Below are 17,828 nucleotides of genomic sequence, written 5' to 3'. Positions count from 1 at the left end.
CTTCCCCTAACTTCCAAGTCCTAGCTCTCCTGTTCAGGCTCCACTCATCCCTAAATCCACCACATCTGGGAGCCCCCATTCTCCCCAACCAATCTGGAAATCCTTCCTCTTTCTTTCCCTATCTGCTAACCTGGGAGTTCTTGCTGTTCCTTCCTCCATGTCTACCTACCCCCACTCCCTTAGAAATCTTGAAGTTATGGCTCTTTGCCCCATCCTATCCTCAAAAGTTAACGTTCTCCCTAGAGGAGTCAATTTCCTCTCCTGCTTCTGCCCCTGTCCAGATATGTCTCTTCTTCAGTCCCACTCCCTGTTCGAGCTCATCTTCCACCTAATCCCTCTACTTTTATGTCTACTATGATTTTTTCCATGGTGTTCCAGCTGCTCATTTTATCATGTTGTAACTGCCTTATCCATACATCAGATTTATAAACCAAACACCTGTACAAACCCCTGAGTAGTTCAAAATGCTCCTGAATGAACTGCATGGCCACAAGTAGTAATAATGAGAAAGCAACACATATTTTAAATCCTTAGTCCAAACATGGAGGTAAAGGGCTGAGGGGGAAGGCAGGCCTGAAAAAAGAACAGGGTGGATACAAAGCCAAGAAGGTTAGAGGCCAGGATTCAGATTCCAAGCACAGGCCTCAGCTTCCCATATTCCCTGCTGAGATATAAAGGATTTTTCAGATGCTGTATCTTGAAATATTGCTAGAAATACATTATTTTTAAATAGGATCTGAGGCCTCATACATTTTACATAAATGCAAATATACTGTATAAAATATTATCATTATGAATTTTTTCATGGTTCTACCAAATGCTGTGAAAATCCCAATGAAACATCTAGAGAGACGGGAAAAAAAGGAGATTTCTAATTTATTAGTTCTGCTAAAAGGAGTACTTTACCTATTCTGCTCCCTACGTGCATTCTTAGAGTAATAAAGAAAAATATAAAAACAAGAAAAGAGATTGAACAAATGATGTTCTTAAAATATTTGGAAACAAAAATATTAAAAGTCCTCTACGTGACCAGTTCAAGACTATTTCACCTAAATTGCTTTCACAAGTTTCTGAACACCATACTTAACTGTGTGATAACCCTTTACACGTTAACATTGTAAGTCTTGCAAAGAAACCGGAAGGGCATGGTTCATTCTTTTATTCTGCAAAAGCTGGGCTAGCACATGCAAAGGTACTACAGCAAAACAGCGGCAAGTGAAAGCAATAAAAATACATTCCAGTAAAGCAGGTATTAACACACATTAACAACACAATACGGCAGCAAGCCAGAAATGGAATTAAAGCAATAAACCACACAGCTTAAAACTCTATTACTGATGAATAGAAATAAAAGAAGGAAATACGAAATATGAAGCTAGATTCACTAAACAGTGCCACCATGGTTCTGCACACTAACATGTTTTAATGTGTGTTATTTATAGTGTGACCATATGGCTCCAGAAAAAAGGGGACGGATTGAGACATCCGGGTTTTACTTCCATTGAAAGCAATGGAAGTAAGGAGAACAGATTGAGACATCTTGGTTGCTTTCAATGGAAGTAAAACCCGGATGTCTCAATCCGTCCCCTTTTTTCTGGAGCCATATGGTCACACTAGTTATTTATCAAGAGTCCCATTTTATGAAGAAACCTATTTATTCATAATGCACATTAACAGAGTTAGCATGCACTAATGCAGTAGTACAATTTAATAAATCTAACCCCATTGGTTGACTTTGGCATTTCTTATTTATCTTCTGAGATGCAATTTTATGGGGTCGCTGTGTTTTAGTAGCAAATTACCCCCCCCCCCTTTTACAAAACCACAAAAGCGGTTTTTAGCACAGACCAGTGTGCTGAATGCTCTACACGACTTCCAGTGTTCATAGCAACTCTATGAGCGTCGGGAGCAGCACAGAGCATTCAGCGCACCAGCCGATGCTAAAAACCACTTTCACGGTTTTGTATATGGGGATGGAGGGGGAATAAGTATTTTTGTGTTGTATTTTAGATCATGCAATGTAGCTCTTCATCAGCTGGCATCAGATAGGTATGGTTACAGTGGGTTACTTGAAATTTTGATTCTTGCATTTATTGTTTGCAGTAATTTAGAGACTCCTTAACTGTCGGTGACATGTAGGATGTAGGACCCCTCCCACCTCTTTCTTTGCTCTGTTATATAGATCAGTGTTCTTCAACCGCCAGTCCACGGACCGGTGCCGGTCCACAGAAAATTCTTGCCAGTCCGCACAGGGCCGGTTGGGGCCATCGGCGGTGTCTGGGCTGCAACAGCAATGAGCCGCATCGGCGCCCTCCCCCCCCCGCCTACTTCTCCCCCCAGCATCAACAGCACTTCAGATCGGCAACATGGTACTTAATCCAAAGCTTCCCTCTGATTCAGCTTCCTGTTTCCGCCCAAGCAGTTCAACTCAGAGGGAAGCTTTGGATTGAGCACCGCGTTGACGATCTGAAGTGCTGTTGATGCCGGGGGGAGAAGGAGGCCCGTTGCCGATCTTGAGTGTCATCGTGGAGGGGTGGGGCGTTGCCGATCTTGTTGCCAAAATCGGAAAGAAAGATGAGAGGAAGGGAGAGAGATGGGCCTGTGGTGGATGGAGAGATTGAGAGAAAAGGGCAGATGGTGGAAGTGGGGGGAAAGAGAAAGAAGAGGCAGATGATGGAAGTGGGGAGAGAGGAGAGAGAAGAGGGCAGATGATGGAAGTGGGGAGAATGGGGAGGGAGAAGAGGGCAGATGATGGAAGTGGGGAGAAGGGGCATGTGATGGAAGCGGGGAGAGAGAAGAGGGCAGGTGCTGGAAGTGGGGAGAAGGGAGAGCAAATGCTGAATGGAAGTGGAGAAAGAGAACACATACTAAATGGAAAGAGGGATAAAGAAAAAGGACATATGCTGGATGGAGGAAGAAGATAGAGTTAGTGAGATAGTGGAGGGGTGAAGGAAAAGAGTGGCATGCTGTGGGTAGACACAGTGAAAAGAGGGAAACTGAGGAATGTATAGTAAGAAAGAACTTAATTTAGATGGAGGCAGAAAATAAAGAAAGAAGACCAGAGAAGGAAAGGGAAGAGAGAGAGGAGAGAGAGATGCCAGAGAATGGGGAAGGAGACAGAGATATCAGATCTGAGCGGAGGAAATGAGAAGAGAGAGATGCTAAAAACCACAGTGGGGAGGGAAAAAGAGATGAAAGGAGAAAGATGCCAGACCATGAGGGAACAGAGGGAAGATGATAGACGCCAGACCAACGGGGGGGGGGGGAGAGGGGGGTCTAGAGGAGAGATGGCAGGGGGAGACAAGACAGTTTCTGGAAGGGGCAGACAGTGGATGGAATGGGCAGATGTTGGATTGAAGAGACAGGGCAGATGCTGGAAGGAAAAGAGTGAAAAGAAGATGAAAGCAGAAACCAGAGACAACAAAAGGTAGAAAAAAATCATTTTATTTCTATTTTGTCATTAGAATATATCAGATTTGAAATATGTATCCTGCTAGAGACATAACTGGGGACTGCAAAGCCCAGGCAGTGCTTCTTTAGCTTCTAGCTGGCTTAGGGCTCTCTCTGACCAGGGGGCACTCCCCTAACACTATTCCTGTCATGTGTTACTGCAGTATTCTGTTACCATGATATTTCTGTGTAGCATTCCGTAATAACTTGGCTTGTTCAGTTTTCTTGATAGTAGAAGGGATATATGTGAAAGGGAGGGGAGACAGGAGTTTTGTTGGTCCTTGCTCTGTATATTTGTATTTATAAAATGACAATTGTACAGAATATTGTTTCTTTTTATACTTCAATAAAATACGTTCAATATAAAATCATAACTGAGGCTTGTGTGGATGGGATCAGATGGTTTGCAGGGACTGAACTCGCGGAGAGGGGGGCGGAAATGTTTTTTTTTAAATTTCAGTCTTAGTAGTTTGTTGGTCCACAAAATAATTATTTTATTTCTGCCAGTCCACGGGTGTAAAAAGATTGTAAAACACCGATATAGATTGTCTCTTGAATAAAGATTTTGATGCTATTTCACCAATTGGGTACAGCAGACCTCATCTTCAATTAGACTGCCTACTGTCCAGCTCTGAGCTTCTCAAGAGGCCTCATTCCTTGCAGGTGGCCCCACTATTAATTCAAAGACTATCTCTCTCTCTCTCTTTTGATACTTTTCTGTCTTTATTAGACTGAGAGTTTCAAAAAGCAAGGGCCAAGTATGATGTGTGTCTAAGAACACTATACGAAACACAATAATTACTAATATAGTGTCAGGTTCTCTATATGGCACTGGAAAAATTGTTACAGAAACAACCAACAACTTGCTTAGCGCTATTCTTTAAGCCATGCCTAAAGTTATGCACGGTTTATAGGCTGGAGCTTTGGAGACTGAAGCTGCAACGACGCATTTACTATACTTTGATATGATTAAGCATCAATGTGCATTAGTAAATCTAGTCATGAGCATGCTCTTTGGAGACTAGTGTTGGGCTAGTAATATAATACTAAGTAATATCTTATGGTTTATTATAATTTAATGTACTATTTTTCCTGAGGAGATAACAAAGCAATGAACAATGGACAATAAATCTAAATCTGAGAGGAAAGAATGCCAATTGTCAAAGGAAGGAAAATAAATTAAAGAAAAGTAATAGTACCAGTAATATATTCACTGGTAATATATTGTTTTTATTTATTTATTATTTTAAAAATGTATAAACCGCTTAAGTGATGTACGCACCAAACAAACATAACATTAAAGCAAACAATAAAATGTCAGATAGTTACAGAGATACAGTAATATTTATGTTTCACTGTTAAAGTACGATCTCAAATTTAGAACCTCCCTTCTCAACCTCTCTCTATCATTGAAACCATGAGCTGCCCCAACTGGGAGTAATCTCCCGTTAGCTATCACAGGAAAGCATCTACAAATAGTTGTGTTTTTTTTAACAGTTTCTTAAAGGTCATGCGATCCTTACATAATCTCAAAACTCCAGGAAAAGAGAGTTGCACAATTTTGTTCCAGCCATGGAAAACATAGCCATCTTTGATTTAACATAATGAACTTCGTCTTCCTTCATGCCTGTCAATCGCATCCCTCCTTCAGATCTCAATTTTCTCGCTGGTCGATAGATTTCCCAAAGATTTTGAAAGCATAACGGCACAGATGAATACGAGTAACCACTGCTGAGTAAGTCACTTTCCAAAAATAATATACAATAGTTACCAGTTTCATTAGGAAAAAGGTATATGCTATAGTTACTAGTCTAAGTAGGTTACCATGAAAAATAATGTATTACTTGTGCAAGTAATATATTATGTCCAACTCTGTTGGAGACTAATCTAATCTCGGCAGCGGACAATGCAAGTATCAAACTATGAACACGTCCAGCATCTTCAAGGTAATAATGTCAGAAATCGGACACATGTTATGTGTGTGTATCCTTGTAGCCCGTTCTGGGATCCTGGGGATAAATAAATATGGTGGTAGCAAAGATTACAGCTCTGATTTAGAGGTTCGGTAACGTGATGGGAGGTCTCGTCTTCCAATGAGTTTATTTTTACCTTGTGCTTCAGGGAAAGGTTTTGAGGCTAAGGGCCATAATAACCTGCATCTGGAAGTCTGAGCACAGCCAGTAACAGAAAATAAAGAAGACCTACCAAAGCCTTAACATTAGATCATATTAAATAAATTACAGTTTTACAATTACTGATTTTTTTTTTTTTGGGCATGCAGAAGGCAGGCACCAAATCTTTATGTTCTACAACTGTAGTGTCAAAATGCAGCCACAATAACTTTTTACATTTTATTGAAAAAAGGCATAGAATAAAATTAGCACTTAACATGCACGGATAATACATTTCTACAGGTGTCTATACTCACCACTTCTATCATCAACCTCAAAGGACTTCTGCATTTTTATACCCTCTATCTCAAATTTTCTTTCAGTTCTGTCCTCGTCAGTGGGAATGAGAATACTTTCCTCTGTTTCTTCCCATGTCATATTTTCTATCAACCTTAGATTATGGATTTCCCCTCTGGTTCTATCTGTCCCCAGTTGCCACTCCTGAAGATCCTTCATTGGCACGTCTTCAACTGTCATCGTCTTTTCTGTGGTTACCTCAGGTTCCTCTTCTTCTATACTGTCTGCAAGCCGTCTTTGTGAGTTTTCATCTGCCGATTCCTCACTATCAATCAGGGCTTCTCCTTCCACATCACTATATAACTCAGGCTGCTTTTCATAGTCTGTGTGTGTTGCATTGTTGGATGCCCCTTTGGCATCTACCGGCTTCTTCACTTCTGACTCGTCGCCACTGGTACTACTATATAATGTACTGCAGGATGAAATGGACAATCTTTTTGTCCTATCTACAAATATTAAAAATAAATTCACTACATTATTTTCTGGTAAACATATTTGCATACCATTTTGTTTCGTTTGTTATTTTGCACAAATTTCTGAGTCATTTAAGAGTCTGTTCACACATGTTTTAGCTCGAGATTACAGGAAATATCTGTAAATACTATGTAAATGTTTGCAAAATGGACTGTATGACAGTCTATGATAGAGTATTAGGCTATAAGTCATTCTAACACAGCATAATACACATGCTATAATGAAAGTTTGTCCTAGACCTTTATAATACAGTAATATTTTGCAGCTACCATGTGTAAAATCACAGTTTAGAAACTGCAAAGGTTCTATGTTAACAGCAGGAGACGTTTTCAGTATCTGCCCATGTAATTACTGTAGGAAAAGCCTTAACTGCATGATAAGAACAATGATATACAATACAATGGTATAGTAAGGAAATCTTGCGCTTGGGGCACAGACACCCAACATTCCCCCTTCCCAACGGTGGGGCGGGAATCTCTTAGATGCATTCTTCCCCTCCCTTCCATATCGCTTCAAGTCTTCTTTTCTTCACCAGTAGTGGGGAAGGCCCGTATCTGCTGCTCATGTCAGATGAGCCTGCCCTCTGATATCATTTCTTGGTTCTGTGAACAGGAAGTGATATCAGAGGCCAGTGGGAGCACTTCCTGCTCACTGCCTACAAAGACTAGAAGTAATACAGGGAGGAAGAGTGCATTTAAGAGACCACCATTGCCAAGGGGGAGGAGAGATAGTAGTGCTCCTGCTGACCCCCTCCTTACCACGCCACTGGACAGATAATAGGATGCATTAACTGCCTCCTATTGAGATGACATTAGGTAACCTGCACTGTCTGCAGCGGCAATGCTTAATGTATGGTAAGTTACCAAGCACTAACTGCAAGGCGCAGTCCATGCCCATTTCTCACCCTGTACCACACTATGCATATGGAGGGCAATTCTATAAAGGGGTGCCTATATGCGTGCATGCAATTAGGTGTGACCACCTGCGGAGGTAATGCCCACCTGCGATGCTCACCCCAAAGTGCCGCGGTTCGGAGGGGTGTAGGCAATCATCATCGCAGCAGGAGAGATGAGCCATCTCTCCTGCAGCGATAGGCAGGTTGCTGGGGCTGCTGAGCTGCAGCGATCAGCTCAGTGGCCCCTTTTTCGGCACTTACCGTATACCTGTTTTGACTTGGTCTAAGTCAAAACGTATTAGTGCTGACTAGGCAACCTGCCTAAAGTTTTGGTTATACCTGCTGCACGCCTAGGTCTAGGTCGGCCCTTTCCCCTCCTCTACAAACACCTCTTTTCTCTCTGTGCATTTAGAGGCAGGGAAAAGGCCTAAGTTGGTTTTAGATACGTCTAAAACCAGCTTTGATTATGGGTACTTGGACGATCAGGCCCAACAGACAAGCAAATCTTACGGCAGCATAAATGCTTCTGTGAAAGGCAACTTCAGTTTGAGTTGCACTGTTCACCCTTGCAATAATCAGAATGATTATTTTAACAGATAATTTATATCAATAACCACAGCAAATTAGGTAGCCTAATGTTAAGCCATTTCCCAGCACCAAAATAGAATTTATAAGGAGAGAGATTTAACAAAAAAAAAAAAAAAAGCATTTTGGCAAAGTTTGTGGAAAATATAGCAAGCTGCATACTTTCAAACTGAGCACATTAAAAGCAGCTGTCAATGTCTACCTTACCTGTCACCTAATGCTACATTACTTTCTGAATTATTGTCTTGATGAGATGGGACTGCTTAAACAGAGTGTGGATGACTTTGTGGTGCATCCTGAAGGATCTCTAAACCATAACCATATTCTTTTAAACAAAATGCACACAAAATTTCCTTCCCTGTGCTTTGAGCACAAAATAATCCAGTCCAATATCCACCACGCTCTTTATTCAAAAGCACTACTGATCACACCTCATACAAGGAAAATCTAAATGATCACTGATTTTCGGATATAACTAATTTAATTAGTCTTTCACCACGATTGAAGGAATCAAAAATCAAGTCTGATTATTGTAATGGATTTGGTGCACACATGCTTTTCAAACCTGCTTTCTTTTTCTGACGAGCTCTGTGCTTTCTATAACATATCTGGATCTTTCTTGCAGCTATAACTTTTGCTCCATTGGTTGTTTTATCATTGCCTAATCCATACAGAAATACAAACAGACAACAATTACACTTCTCCCTCTGTATTTGCAGTTTCTGCACTCGCGGTTTCACTTATTTGTGATTTTTCACATGCTGACTCCGCCCCCCCCAAATTACATCATGATTAAAGTTCCGCTCCTTTTACTGTACCAAAGAAAAGTTTAATGTTTACCAACATTCACTCTGAAAATCGCTGCTTCCATGTTTTCTCCCACCAAATCAATGCTTCAAATCTTTCACCCTGAAAATCGCTGCTTCCCAGCGTGCATAGAGAAAAACACTGCTTCCCAGCATGCATTATTCCACCAAAATTGCAAATTTCAATATTAATAATAGTGGTCATTTCCAAACAGTTAAAAGTTATTTGTGGTTTTAATAACAAAACCGATGGCTGTTACAAAAAACCGCGAATAACATATAAAATGTCATTCGCGGTTTTTTCATATTCGCGGCTATGTTCCGCTCGCATCCACTGTGAATACGGAGGGAGAAGTGTAACTTCATGAACACTGACTGTGCTGGGTGAGGGCCAATTTCCAGCCTTACACAGGCCTAAAATCTGGTTTCCAGACCCCCTCCCAGTTGTTTTTGTTTTTTTAATCCCCTAGTAGTCGATGACATCCTTCTGCAAAGACTTGCGGTTTGGGGAAAGTAACCCACTCGTCAGGACTCTTATGCCCTATGCACTAGAAGAGCATTTGAGCCCAATTCTGCACCAAACTTTGGGTGCTGAAACCTGGTGTAAATGGCGGCGCTGAACTCCGGGTATTTGGGCTATTCCATTGGGGCTATTCTATAACTCTATGTGCAACTTTTAGGAACATTCCTGCCACTGGCCTAGCCATGCCTCCTTTTTAGTTGCATATTAGGGGATATAGGTTTGGGGGATTATACATAAGAATAGGGCATGGGAAGATGCATGCGCAATTTTAAATTATTGCCAATTAACTGCACTAATTGATTGTTAACATCAATTAACTGGCTCATAAGATCATTAATTTGTGCACGGATCTTGAAAATTTCGGCAATGAATTCTCAATGCTATGTATAAAATCTGGGGGATACTTTGCATTCTTTTGCAAAGAGGATGCGTTCTGGATGACACACATTCTGGAATGAAAAAAAACAAACTTTTTTGGACTGCCCATTTCTTATGAGCCAGTTAATTGATGTTAACAATCAATTATATATATATATAGAGAGAGAGAGAGAGAGAGAGAGAGAGATACACACACACATACACCTACTCTGCCTTATATGAACGCCTACCAACAGATCATACTTGCTATGTGCAAAACATAAGGCTGTTTTACAATACATAATGATTAATTCATTTTATTTCTATTAAAAGTGGAATAAGAAAATTAATTAACCTTGTTTATCCTCCTGCTCAGATTCACTAGCAGAGTATCTGTCTCCGTCATCTTTCTCACTAACATCAGATGCCTCTGATGCTCTCTGTGACAAGATTTTGTTTTCCATTTCGCGGTCCAAACCACCTTTTTCATCACCCCAGAGTGGTTCTGACTTTCCATCCCTTTTATCGTCAGCCTGTTCTCCGTCATCAGTTTTCTCATCTTGTTTCTCTTCATATGCTTCAAAATCTTCCTCGTATTCTTGAAGAAAGAAGAGAAAAAAACAGTCTACAAAACGTAAATCTGGATTTGAATCCTGGTGTAAATCCTGGCACTCAAGTTGAACGTGCTGACCCATTACACTGTAATATAGTAAACAACATTTTGGAACACCTCTGGCTTTCCCAAGCCCTTCCTATGGCCGCACCCTCTTTTGGATTGCGATCTGTGGAATTTAAGTGCCCTGAGCAAATCCTAATCGGTGCCAAATAACACCAATAATCTTGCTAGCATCCAATTATTGACAGTTAACAGCTCGTTAGCCTATTAAGTTGCATGTGATCTGACTCAACAGCGGCAATTCTTATGTTCTTATGTGCATCTTAGGAGTGCACCCAAATCTGGGCACCAAATTTAGAATCCAGAAAAAAGTGACTTAAACATGCCAATCATCAAATAGCACCTAGCATTTACGTGTATAACCTTCAATTATTAGCGCCAATCACCTGCATGTAACATACACACATTACTTGCATGTAACATACACACACTACTTGCACCTAAAAAAGCGACCCTACCCAATATGTTTTTCCCCATTCCCACTTTCTCCCTCTCTTCTCCAAAATATGTAACTTCCCCCCCCCCTTTCCCTCCTATCCTCACTTTCATGTTAGTAAAGTTATGTCTTTAATGTTCACCCACTGCATTTTATATTTTAAATTTTTTTTTTCCTCTGTATAAATCTTATTGTGAACCGGCCAGATACGTGTTGATGGTCGGTATATTAAAAAGTTAATAAACTTGGAAAAAGAAGGATCTCCGTAGATATAACAGCAATGACATAATAGCATAGTTGACCAATGCAAGCAACCGAAGAGTTCCTTAAATACTTATTAACACACTTTTTAGAAGACATAAACACACATATTTGTGCCTTTTCAGCACTGAAAACTCCTATAGACATATCTACTTTGGATCAGGTAAAATTTGTGTATTTACAATTTCAGCACTATCAGGGATGGACCTAGGAGTCTATTTTATAAAGGAAGATAAATAAGTCCTATGACTAAAAAAAAACAGGCACCTTCTTAGATTTTTCAGATAAATGTCCTGTGTATTTATACCATCAGTACAACACTTAGGCTGAAATTCTGTACAGGGCGCATTGCAGTTAGGCAGTGGTAGGCATCCTACTGCTGCCTAACTGACCAATCAGGGGGCACGTTTCAAAAAAAAAAAAATTGAAGGTGCCATTCTAAGGCACCAGTCTTGTGCCTACAGAGGCGCATAGGGATGACTATGGACACCTAAGGCTGGCGGAGGCGTAATTTGCACAGGAAGTAGCCTTGGTTCTCCGTAGGCATCCCTATGCACCCTTGTAGGTGTCAGCAAGGGGGGGCGGTCCGCCCCGGGTCCACGCCCCAAGGGGGTGCACAGCTGGCCACCCATCAGGGAATAGGCAGCCGCCAGGGAATAGGCTGCCACTGCCGCCATCGGGAACAAGCCGGCACCGAGTTCTCCCTGCTTTTCTTCCCTGCGGGGCCGACCAACTCTCACCACCCGATGTCAATTCTGATGTCGGCGAGGATGTTCTGGGCCAGCCAATCGCTGAAAACCCAAATAGATTGCATCCTCTCCAACGTTAGAATTGACGTCGGGCGGCGAGAGTTGATCGGCCCCGTGGAGAAGAAAAGCAGGGAGGGAGAACTCGGCGCAGTGGCAGCCTTTCCCCAGCGGCGGTGGCAGCAGCATGTTTCCCTATGGCGGTGGCATTGAGGAGGGCAGGGAGAAAGAAAGAAAGAAAGGGGGCAGGATGAAACAAAGAAAGAAAGAAAAAAATGGGGCACAGAGAGAGAGAAAGACAGACATAGAGAAAGAAAGGGGGCATGGAGAGAGAAAGAAAGAAGGAGGCAGGGTGAAAGAAATAAATGGGGCACGGAGAGAAAGACAGACATAGAGAAAGAAAGGGGACATGGAGAGAGAAAGAAAGAAGGGGCAGGGTGAAACAAAGAAAGAAAGAAAAATATGGGGCACGGAGAGAAAGACAGACATAGAGAAAGTAAGGGGGCATGGAGAGAGAAAGAAAGAAGGGGCAGGGTGAAACAAAGAAAGAAATGGGGCACGGAGAGAGAGAGAGAGAAAGACAGACATAGAGAAAGAAAGGGGGCATGGAGAGAGAAAGAAAGAAGGGGGCAGGATGAAACAAAGAAAAAGTTGAAGGAGGGAATGAGGTCTGGAGGAGAGGAAGCATACAGGAGGCTGAAAGAAGGGAAGAAATATTGGATGCACAGTCAGAAGAATAAAGTACAACCAGAGACTGATGAAATTACCAAACAAAGGTAGGAAAAATGATTTTATTTTCAATTTAGTGATCAAAATGTGTCCGTTTTGAGAATTTATATATGCTGTCTATATTTTGCACTATGGCCCCCTTTTACTAAACCGCAATAGCATTTTTTAGCGCAGGGAACCTATGAGCGTCGAGAGCAGCGTGGGGCATTCAGCGCAGCTCCCTGCGCTAAAAACCACTTTCGCGGTTTAGTAAAAAGGGAGGGGGTATATTTGTCTATTTTTGTATAGATGTTACTGAGGTGAGATTGCATAAAGTCATCTGCCTTGACCTCTTTGAAAACCCGCAGAATATAAATGATAATTAACATTTTCTCTGCGTAGTGTGCTTTGTGTTTTTAAAATTTTATTGTTGGAAGATCATTTTGACTTGGATACAAAGTTAAGAGGGAGGGAGGGGAGCTGCTGAAAAGCATCTAGTAATCCTTGCAGGCTTGACTATGCAGGGAATTATTTTTGTAAAATCATGTTTTGTTATGTGACTGGCATTATTTAGACTTTAATTTCTATGAATGAATAGAATGAAAATGATATAAAATTAATTGCTTGTTTTTATGTACGTGCGCTGAAGGAAAGTGGAGAGTGGGCTGAGGACACTGGAGGGAAATGGGGAAGAGAGAGTGGGGAGAAGACGTTGATTTATAAATTGACAATTGTATAGAATATTGTTTCTTTTTATACTTTAATATAATAAGTTCAATATAAAACAATTCAAGGCTTGTGTGGATGGAATCAGGTGGTTTGCGGGGATGGGGACCAAGCTTACGGGGATTAGTCCAATAAAATGGTATTTTCTTATTTCTCATTATTTGTTTTATTTTTATTTGTTAATATGTAAAGTGGTGATTGTTATTTATCAGTTTTTTCAAATTTACATCTCCTGTCTTTATATTTTGCACAGTATTAGAGGACATGTGTTACTGTTTTTGTGGTGTTGTGGTGTTGCATTGTATGAAGAGTCTGGTTTCATGGCGGTTCAGTTTAACTTTTGTCTACATATTTCTATTTTTAGTTTGTGATTATTCCATATTGCGCGAGGGTGTATCTCTGTTCTGTGTGTATGAAAAGAACATAGTTTTCAGTTGGCATTGACTGCAGGATCAATTGACTGTGCGGGATCTGGCTTGTTTAGTTTTACAATGTATGTGTTGGTGTTCTAGTGCTCACTGCAGTGTTTAAGATGCTGCCTTTTCCTAGGTACACTCTTGTTGTGCGATATGTGGATTGTTACTAAAAATCATATTTTTCATATAGATGGGAGATGTCAAAAAAATGATGGGCCCCGGGTGTAACATATGCTAGGTACGCCACTGGGTGTCAGACCAGTGCCTTAAATGTAGGCCTTTAAAATGCGGCCGTTTCTTAGGCGACCACCGATACCAGCACCGTTTACAGAATCAAGGCCTTAGTAAAAAATCCACATGACTCATGGTCTCAAAATTCCCATACTGTACCACAGTAACACACAGGAAGACAGTTATTTTAGAAGCCTAATTCATTATTTGAATGTGCATAATACAGAATTTAGAAGTGTATACTGCTTACAAATTTAAATATTGAGTTTTAGATAGCTGGAACATAAACTTCCAAATTACAAATATGTGAATATAACAAGAAGGCATTGCCTGGGCATGTTTTGGATAGTACTAGTAAGGGGTAAATAATGTACCTGCATTACCCATTTCAGAACTCTCCTGAACACACTACAGTGCTCCCCTGGTCATTCGCAGTCGGCGATTCAGGGTCCCAGTCATTCGTGGTATTTTCCGACCGCGAATGACCGGGCAAGAGAGGGCAGCCAGAGAGGCAGGAGAGAGCAGCCGGAGCGCCGGCGAGTGAAGGAAATCACTCGTGGTATGCTCCGACCGCCTCTTCCTGCACTAAAGTCGGGCCTCACCAATCAGGAGCTGCGTGTCAAAGCCCGACTTTAATGCAGGAAGAGGCAGTTGGAGCATACCGCGAGTGATTTCCTTCACTCGCTGGCGCTCCGGCTGCTCTCTCCTGCCTCTCCGGCTGCCCTCTCCTGTCTCCCCTGCTGAAAACCGTATTCACGGTTTTTCAAGATTCACGAGGTTCCTGGAATGGAACTCCCGCAAATATCGGGGGAGTACTTTATACATAAGTCATGTAAAAGAACATGCTGATTAACCCCGGGAATACAATTATTCTTAAACCCCAGGGATAATTTTATAAGAGGTCATTTAGGTGTGAATAATCCTTTATAAAATTACCTGTAAAATTCAAAACATTTAAAGATACCATATATACCAGGATCTCAAAGTCCCTCCTTGAGGGTCGCAATCCAGTCAGGTTTTCAGGATTTCCCCAATGAATATGCATTGAAAGCAGTGCATGCACATAGATCTCATGCATATTCATTGGGGAAATCCTGAAAACCCAATTGGATTGCGGCCCACAAGGAGGGACTTTGAGACTCTGGTGTATACCCTGCATCCCAAATGTTTTTTTCTTTGTCATACCATCTTTAGTACTTTGTCCTTGATCATGCTCGTCTTGATCATGCTCATCTTCTATTTCTTCATTCACTGTTTCTTCATCTTCCATTGCAGGTTTGTCCTCTATCATCTCTCTATCTGCTCCATGAGATGAGGATGAAGCTGCTGAAACAGATTTTTTATTGTTCCCTTCTTCCTCTTCCCCTCCTTTGCTTCCTTTACCACATTCCTCATCTCTCGTTACCTCAGCTTTGCTCTCTTCACCTTCTCTCTGTGTTTTAGGTGGAGGGGAGGGTTTTTTATCCAGACCCATTGCAATAATGCACCTACATAAAAACAAAAGAGATGCTTTATGGTGAGAGTATTTTTCCCAAAACACAGAACAAAAACACTTTACGCATCAACGGATTCACACAAATGCCGTTCGATTTCTATCACAGTATATTGTCAGGTTTGGCCGTACCTGTAACAAGGAGAAGCACCTTCCACACTGATAAAGCGGAATAATCCATGTTTTCCTCCTAACCTGGCGCCTCGGCGGTGCCTGTACTCACAGCATGAGCTTACTCTGTCCACCTGCAGCCCATTAAGGTAAAAGGTGAGACTGAAGGGAAACCCACAATGACGCTTGGAGGTAAACTGAAAAGTGTCTGCAATTAAAGAGGAAAAGGATCTAATCATACATGGTATGACATACAGATATTCACATCAGTAGTTACACGATAGAACTTGCACACAAATGGTTTTTACTGCATAATATCCTCTGACTTATTAGGCTACAATGAATTAAAAGTAGGACTCACAGCCAATCAGGTTTTCTATAATTTGGTTGTCTGTTTTCTATCTGGGTGTTCCCAAAATTTGAAATGAAAACCACAAACTCGACGACAAAAAAAAATTTTAAAAAAAGAGATCGAAATTTGCACAGTAATACCAGTTAAGATCTCTATCTATCAAAAATAGAGGACAAAAGCCTCCGAAGTCCAGAAGTGATACAAAGCTATCAAGCAATGTGTATTACCATGTGTATTACCAACTCTAAAAAGGACTAGATTTCTTTCATAGGCATAAAAATACCTCCATCGATGAACATATAATAATATATCCCAATGTGCAATTCAAATTCACCAACTAACAAGGAGGGGAACCCTTTCACAAATGTTTTTTCAAGGGATCCTGGACTGGCACTTATAATAGATGCCGGTTAGAGAATTGTGCGTTTAGGTGAAGGACTCGTCCCTCCCACGCCTAAAAGGTCTTGTTTAGGGCATTTGGGACTTGGGTGATTTTTTTTTTATTTTTTCCGAGAATAGGGCTTAAAGGTAGACATAGTGGCAATCTGGGTGATTAAACGCCTGAACGTACACGTAGGCCAATCTCAAAAAAAAAAACAAAACCCACACATTTTTGGACATTTTCCTGCTGCTTACTTTGGATGCTTAAAGCCTTAGGCCAAAAAGGGACTTAGATGTTTGTTTTTATTATGCCCCTCCACACATTTGTACCAAAGGATATTTACTCTGGAAGAAAGGAAGGACAGATGACATATGAGAAAGGTGGTTAAGTTGGTTACAAGTGTCACATTCAGAGATCATGTCACACCGCTACTTGAATCAAAACATTGCTTACCCATAGCTATCAGAATCCCATAGAAGATTATAAACTTGGTATATTGGGTTCATCTGACTAAGCTCCCATGGTTTCTCCAACAGCTACTTACACCATATGTACTATGATGTGCTTTATGTTCCAGCCAGCAGAACCACCTAGTACCGTATTTTCGCGGATATAACGCGCGCGTTATACGTGATTTTACGTACCGCGCATACCCCTCGCGCGTTATATGCCTGAGCGCGGTATACAAAAGTTTTTAAACATAGTTCCCACCCCGCCCGACGCCCGATTCACCCCCCCAGCAGGACCGCTCGCACCCCCACCCCGAACGACCGCTCGCACGCGCTCCCACCCGCACCCGCATCCACGATCGGAGCAAGAGGGAGCCCAAGCCCTCTTGCCCGGCCGACTCCCCGACGTCCGATACATCCCCCCCCCCCCGGCAGGACCACTCGCACCCTCACCCCGAAGGACCGCCGACTCCCCAACAATATCGGGCCAGGAGGGAGCCCAAACCCTCCTGGCCACGGCGACCCCCTAACCCCACCCCGCACTACATTACGGGCAGGAGGGATCCCAGGCCCTCCTGCCCTCGACGCAAACCCCCCTCCCTCCAACGACCGCCCCCCCCCCAAGAACCTCCGCCCGTCCCCCAGCCAACCCGCGACCCCCCTGGCCGACCCCCACGACACCCCCACCCGCCTTCCCCGTACTTTGTGTAGTTGGGCCAGAAGGGAGCCCAAACCCTCCTGGCCACGGCGACCCCCTAACCCCACCCCGCACTACATTACGGGCAGGAGGGATCCCAGGCCCTCCTGCCCTCGACGCAAACCCCCCTCCCTCCAACGACCGCCCCCCCCCCCAAGAACCTCCGACCGACCCGCGACCCCCCTGGCCGACCCCCCTACCCCCCTTCCCCGTACCTTTGGAGGTTGGCCGGACAGACGGGAGCCAAACCCGCCTGTCCGGCAGGCAGCCAACGAAGGAATGAGGCCGGATTGGCCCATCCGTCCTAAAGCTCCGCCTACTGGTGGGGCCTAAGGCGCGTGGGCCAATCAGAATAGGCCCTGGAGCCTTAGGTCCCACCTGGGGGCGCGGCCTGAGGCACATGGGCCAAACCCGACCATGTGTCTCAGGCCGCGCCCCCAGGTGGGACCTAAGGCTCCAGGGCCTATTCTGATTGGCCCACGCGCCTTAGGCCCCACCAGTAGGCGGAGCTTTAGGACGGATGGGCCAATCCGGCCTCATTCCTTCGTTGGCTGCCTGCCGGACAGGCGGGTTTGGCTCCCGTCTGT

At 42.8% G+C, this 17,828-nt stretch overlaps 1 protein-coding gene across 6 annotated transcripts in view; it reads right to left on the bottom strand.

The window, feature by feature from the left end:
• Positions 1 to 17,828, bottom strand: part of ERICH3 (glutamate rich 3) — a 129,509-nt gene that overhangs the window by 31,767 nt on the left and 79,914 nt on the right. For all 6 annotated transcript variants that reach the window (XM_033916398.1, XM_033916397.1, XM_033916400.1 and 3 more), the window contains 4 exons: positions 15,383 to 15,569; positions 14,944 to 15,245; positions 9,914 to 10,156; positions 5,879 to 6,364 (listed from right to left, as the gene is read on the bottom strand). In XM_033916398.1, coding sequence (XP_033772289.1) covers positions 5,879 to 6,364; positions 9,914 to 10,156; positions 14,944 to 15,245; positions 15,383 to 15,569 — 1,218 coding nt within the window. The remainder of the gene's footprint in view (positions 1 to 5,878; positions 6,365 to 9,913; positions 10,157 to 14,943; positions 15,246 to 15,382; positions 15,570 to 17,828) is intronic.

This window comes from Geotrypetes seraphini, chromosome 12, assembly GCF_902459505.1.
Source record: "Geotrypetes seraphini chromosome 12, aGeoSer1.1, whole genome shotgun sequence".
NCBI classification, from domain to species: Eukaryota; Metazoa; Chordata; class Amphibia; order Gymnophiona; family Dermophiidae; genus Geotrypetes; species Geotrypetes seraphini.
Note: the sequence above shows the minus strand (reverse complement) of the source record. Positions and strands in the feature narration are given on the sequence as shown.